Consider the following 7500-nt stretch of genomic DNA (forward strand, 5'->3'; position numbering starts at 1 on the left):
ACAACAAACACAACAGACAGACACACAACAGCATGACAACACTACAAACAGACACACAACAGTATGACAACACAACAGACAGACACACAACAGCATGACAACACAACAAACAGATACACAACAGCATGACAACAAAACAAACAGACACACAACAGCATGACAACACTACAAACAGACACACAACAGTATGACAACACAACAGACAGACACACAACAGCATGACAACACAACAAACAGATACACAACAGCATGACAACACTACAAACAGACACACAACAGCATGACAACACAACAGACAGACACACAACAGCATGACAACACAATAGACACAACAAACAGACACACAACAGCATGACAACACTACAAACAGACACACAACAGCATGACAACACAACAGACAGACACACAACAGCATGACAACACAACAGACAGACACACAACAGCATGACAACACAACAGACACAACAAACAGACACACAACAGCATGACAACACTACAAACAGACACACAACAGCATGACAACACAACAGACAGACACACAACAGCATGACAACACAACAGACAGACACACAACAGCATGACAACACAACAAACAGATACACAACAGCATGACAACACAACAGACAGACACACAACAGCATGACAACACAACAGACACAACAAACACAACAGACAGACACACAACAGCATGACAACACTACAGACACAACAAACACAACAGACAGACACACAACAGCATGACAACACTACAAACAGATACACAACAGCATGACAACAGAACAGACAGACACACAACAGCATGACAACAGACACAACAAACACAACAGACAGACACACAACAGCATGACACAACAGACAGACACACAACAGCATGACAACACTACAAACAGACACACAACAGTATGACAACACAACAAACAGACACAACAGCGTGACAACACTACAGACACAACAAATACAACAGACAGACACACAACAGCATGACAACACAACAGACAGACACACAACAGTATGACAACACTACAGACACAACAAACACAACAGACAGACACACAACAGCATGACAACACTACAGACACAACAAACACAACAGACAGACACACAACAGCATGACAACACTACAGACACAACAAATACAACAGACAGACACACAACAGCATGACAACACAACAGACAGACACACAACAGCATGACAACACTACAGACACAACAAACACAACAGACAGACACACAACAGCATGACAACACTACAAACAGACACACAACAGTATGACAACACAACAAACACAACAGACAGACACACAACAGCATGACAACACAACAGACACACAACAGCATGACAACACAACAGACAGACACACAACAGCATGACAACACAACAAACACAACAAACATACACACAACAGCATGACAACACAACAGACAGACACACAACAGCATGACAACACAACAAACACAACAAACATACACACAACAGCATGACAATACAACAGACACAACAAACACAACAGACAGACACACAACAGCATGACAAAAAAACAGACACAACAAACAGACACACAACAGCATGACAACACAACAGACACACAACAACATGACAATACAACAGACACAACAAACACAACAGACAGACACACAACAGCATGACAACACTACAAACAGATACACAACAGACACAACAAACACAACAGACAGACACACAACAGACAGACACACAACAACATGACAACACTACAAACAGACACACAACAGTATGACAATACAACAGACACAACAAACACAACAGACAGACACACAACAGCATGACAACACTACAGATACACAACAGCATGACAACACAACAGACACAACAGCGTGACAACACAACAGACACAACAAACACAACAGACAGACACACAACAGCATGACAACACTACAGACACAACAAACACAACACAACGGACACACAACAGCATGACAATACAACAGACACAAGAAACACAACAGACAGACACACAACAGCATGACAACACAACAGCATGACAACACTACAGACACAACAAACACAACACAACAGACACACAACAGCATGACAATACAACAGACACAAGAAACACAACACAACAGACACACAACAGCATGACAACACAACAGACAGACACACAACAGCATGACAACACAACAGACACAACAAACAGACACACAACAGCATGACAATACAACAGACACAACAAACACAACAGACAGACACACAACAGCATGACAACACTACAGACACAACAAATACAACAGACAGACACACAACAGGATGACAACACAACAGACAGACACACAACAGTATGACAACACAACAAACACAACAGACAGACACACAACAGCATGACAACACAACAGACAGACACACAACGGCATGACAACACAACAAACACAACAAACAGACACACAACAGCATGACAATACAACAGACACAACAAACACAACAGACAGACATACAACAGCATGACAACACAACAGACACAACAAATACAACAGACAGACACACAACAGCATGACAACACAACAGACAGACACACAACAGCATGACAACACAACAGACACACAACAGCATGACAACACAACAGACAGACACACAACAGTATGACAACACAACAGACAGACACACAACAGAATGACAACACAACAAACACAACAGACAGACACACAACAGCATGACAACACAACAAACACAACAAACAGACACACAACAGCATGACAACACAACAGACAGACACACAACAGAATGACAACACAACAAACACAACAGACAGACACACAACAGCATGACAACACAACAGACAGACACACAACGGCATGACAACACAACAAACACAACAAACAGACACACAACAGCATGACAATACAACAGACACAACAAACACAACAGACAGACATACAACAGCATGACAACACAACAAACACAACAAACATACACACAACAGCATGACAATACAACAGACACAACAAACACAACAGACAGACACACAACAGCATGACAAAAAAACAGACACAACAAACAGACACACAACAGCATGACAACACAACAGACACACAACAGCATGACAATACAACAGACACAACAAACACAACAGACAGACACACAACAGCATGACAACACTACAAACAGATACACAACAGACACAACAAACACAACAGACAGACACACAACAGACAGACACACAACAACATGACAACACTACAAACAGACACACAACAGTATGACAATACAACAGACACAACAAACACAACAGACAGACACACAACAGCATGACAACACTACAGATACACAACAGCATGACAACACTACAGATACACAACAGCATGACAACACAACAGACACAACAGCGTGACAACACAACAGACAGACACACAACAGCATGACAACACTACAGACACAACAAACACAACACAACGGACACACAACAGCATGACAATACAACAGACACAAGAAACACAACAGACAGACACACAACAGCATGACAACACAACAGCATGACAACACTACAGACACAACAAACACAACACAACAGACACACAACAGCATGACAATACAACAGACACAAGAAACACAACACAACAGACACACAACAGCATGACAACACAACAGACAGACACACAACAGCATGACAACACAACAGACACAACAAACAGACACACAACAGCATGACAATATAACAGACACAACAAACACAACAGATAGACACACAACAGCATGACAACACTACAGACACAACAAATACAACAGACAGACACACAACAGGATGACAACACAACAGACAGACACACAACAGTATGACAACACAACAAACACAACAGACAGACACACAACAGCATGACAACACAACAGACAGACACACAACGGCATGACAACACAACAAACACAACAAACAGACACACAACAGCATGACAATACAACAGACACAACAAACACAACAGACAGACATACAACAGCATGACAACACAACAGACACAACAAATACAACAGACAGACACACAACAGCATGACAACACAACAGACAGACACACAACAGCATGACAACACAACAGACACACAACAGCATGACAACACAACAGACAGACACACAACAGTATGACAACACAACAGACAGACACACAACAGAATGACAACACAACAAACACAACAGACAGACACACAACAGCATGACAACACAACAAACACAACAGACACACAACAGCATGACAACACAACAGACAGACACACAACAGAATGACAACACAACAAACACAACAGACAGACACACAACAGCATGACAACACAACAGACAGACACACAACGGCATGACAACACAACAAACACAACAAACAGACACACAACAGCATGACAATACAACAGACACAACAAACACAACAGACAGACATACAACAGCATGACAACACAACAGACACAACAAATACAACAGACAGACACACAACAGCATGACAACACAACAGACAGACACACAACAGCATGACAACACAACAGACACACAACAGCATGACAACACAACAGACAGACACACAACAGTATGACAACACAACAGACAGACACACAACAGAATGACAACACAACAAACACAACAGACAGACACACAACAGCATGACAACACAACAGACACAACAAACAGACACACAACAGCATGACAACACAACAGACAGACACACAACAGAATGACAACACAACAAACACAACAGACAGACACACAACAGCATGACAACACAACAGACACACAACAGCATGACAACACAACAAACACAACAAACATACACACAACAGCATGACAACACAACAGACACAACAAACAGACACACAACAGCATGACAATACAACAGACACAACAGACACAACAAACAGACACACAACAGCATGACAACACAACAGACACACAACAGCATGACAACACAACAGACAGACACACAACAGCATGACAACACAACAGACAGACACACAACAGTATGACAACACAACAGACAGACACACAACAGAATGACAACACAACAAACACAACAGACAGACACACAACAGCATGACAACACAACAGACACAACAAACAGACACACAACAGCATGACAACACAACAGACAGACACACAACAGCATGACAACACAACAGACACACAACAGCATGACAATACAACAGACACAACAAACAGAACAGACAGACACACAACAGCATGACAACACTACAAACAGATACACAACAGCATGACAACACAACAGACACAACAAACACAACAGACAGACACACAACAGCATGACAACACTACAGACACAACAAACACAACACAACAGACACACAACAGCATGACAATACAACAGACACAAGAAACACAACAGACAGACACACAACAGCATGACAACACAACAGACAGACACACAACAGCATGACAACACAACAGACACAACAAACAGACACACAACAGCATGACAACACAACAGACACAACAAACAGACACACAACATAAATAAGTCCCTTCTGTAGGACAGAAACGGTACAATCCAGCTTCAAACTGGGCTCGTCTTTAGTTTCAGTTTTAGAGCTCAGTATTAAATGTGAAACAGTAATGTGTAATATTTAATAATATGGTAAAAATGTCTCCGTTTCAGGTTCATATTTGTGGAGTTCTGCTGCTTTTCTTTACCCTTTGAACACTCAAATGTTTGTTTTTTAGCATTTTGACTGCATCCACTTTGGTTTTTAGAAGCCTGATGAGCATTTTTCACTGTTTTCTGACATTTAATTAGAATTGATCATGAAAAAAACTGTAAAAATTGTGAAACTTTAACAGTGTTCAGTGTCTGCTTGTGAAATCTTTAAATGTTTTCATAGAAATTTCGACATCTTACAATCAAAAAGCACTTTTAATAATGAAGAAATTTGGCTCTTTTGAGTCGTTAATGGGCAGAAAAAGTTCAGCTAAGAAGTTGCAACGGACATTTTTCACCAATTTCTGTCGTTTTATGAACCAAATGATTCATCAGTTGATAGAAAACCGATCATGAAACCAGTCATCAGTGCAGTTTTCCTGTTTGTAACCACATTGATCCTGAATCATTGCTGCACCTGGACTAACATTTAGCTTTAATGTGGTTGTTTTTGTGTCTGTGCAGGGGGAACATGAGTGGCCTCTTCACGTGGCTCATCTTTATCACAGCTCCTATCACTTCCGCTCTGCAGTCGCTGTAAGGAACTTTATTTCTCTTCCTGCTTTACATCACACTAAACTTCCACATTTCACCACTTATGGATCCTAATGAGCAGAAAGACTCTGGAAGTATTGGTTGTAGCTTCTCTGTGCTCTGTGCTGTTCAGCGGATTGAATTAATCGTAGCTTTTTTTTTTGATCAGAAATAACAAGAAAGACTCTTAGATCAGAGTTAAAACAGCTTTCTGTGTGACGCATCATGATGTGGCTGTATTTTATTATATTTAAACAACTGATCTAACTAATTTAAGTGTTTTCTTTCTTCAGGGTCAAGCTGACTGCACTACCGACCATCACTACATGGGGGCGCTCTTCACAGATTACCACTTCTACTTCTACAGACGCTGCATGGACACAGAAACACACATTTAAATCCAGTTTTATATTTTAAATGTTTGCTTTTCCGACACAACCAGAGAAACTGCTGACTTCCTGTCGTTGTGTTGTTTGTTTTTTAAAGCTGCAGTTGTGTTTTTATTGTCGATGGTGTAATTCATTTCTCATTGTGATGATGTACTATTTAACGTATTTTACTCTCATGTCTGACAGTTAATCTGAGATTTAACCGATGAAAACATGAGCCCAGCAGCATCCCACCTTCTAAAGACGAGCTTTTAATCTGAAGTCAAACGTGGAAATTTTTGGTTCGGAAAAAAACTGAAAACATTTGTGAGTCTGCAGTTTCTGGCTTTTGTCAAATCTTTGCTTGTTTTCTTGTGAGAAACTGGAGAGTTTTGTCTGTAAAACTCTGAAAACAAAGATGTATGAAAACTGCTCGTTTAAAGTTTGTCAACCTGAACTTTAAGCGAATCCAAAAAGAATGAGGTGTTTGTTTTTCTGGTTTTTAGTCGTTGGCTTTTTGAGAATTTCATGAATTCTGTGAATAAAACTCAAATTTTTGATCTCAGAGTTTTGGTGTTCGGTCGTCAAACTTTTATTTTTCTATAATTTAGTCTAAATCCAAAGTAGTTTAAATCAATCCACTGGACTTAAGAAAGTTTCTTGAAGACGTCTCACCTCTCATCCAAGAGGCTTCTTCAGTTCTGGTGGCAAAGAAGCCTCTTGGATGAGAGGTGAGACGTCTTCAAGGAACTTTCTAAGGCCCCATCCACACGAAGACAAACCGAGGTCCAAACGCATAAGTTTCTTGCCGAATCTGTGTATCATCCACACGAAGACGGCGTTTTGGGGGTCTGTAAACGATCATTTTTGAAACCAGGTTCCAGAGTGGAAAGATTTTGAAACGCCGTATCTGCAGCTCCGTGTTTACTGGCTATCCGCT

At 40.7% G+C, this 7500-nt stretch overlaps 1 protein-coding gene across 1 annotated transcript in view; it reads left to right on the top strand.

The window, feature by feature from the left end:
• LOC110955796 (myelin regulatory factor like) overlaps positions 1-7067 on the top strand; it is a 29597-nt gene extending 22530 nt beyond the window's left edge. The window contains exons 22-23 of the mRNA XM_051957953.1: positions 6124-6195; positions 6486-7067. Coding sequence (XP_051813913.1) covers positions 6124-6195; positions 6486-6590 — 177 coding nt within the window. The 3' untranslated portion in view covers positions 6591-7067. The remainder of the gene's footprint in view (positions 1-6123; positions 6196-6485) is intronic.
• The last annotated feature ends 433 nt before the right edge of the window (positions 7068-7500 follow it).

The sequence above is a fragment of the Acanthochromis polyacanthus genome, chromosome 1 (assembly GCF_021347895.1).
Source record: "Acanthochromis polyacanthus isolate Apoly-LR-REF ecotype Palm Island chromosome 1, KAUST_Apoly_ChrSc, whole genome shotgun sequence".
Taxonomy (NCBI): Eukaryota; Metazoa; Chordata; class Actinopteri; family Pomacentridae; genus Acanthochromis; species Acanthochromis polyacanthus.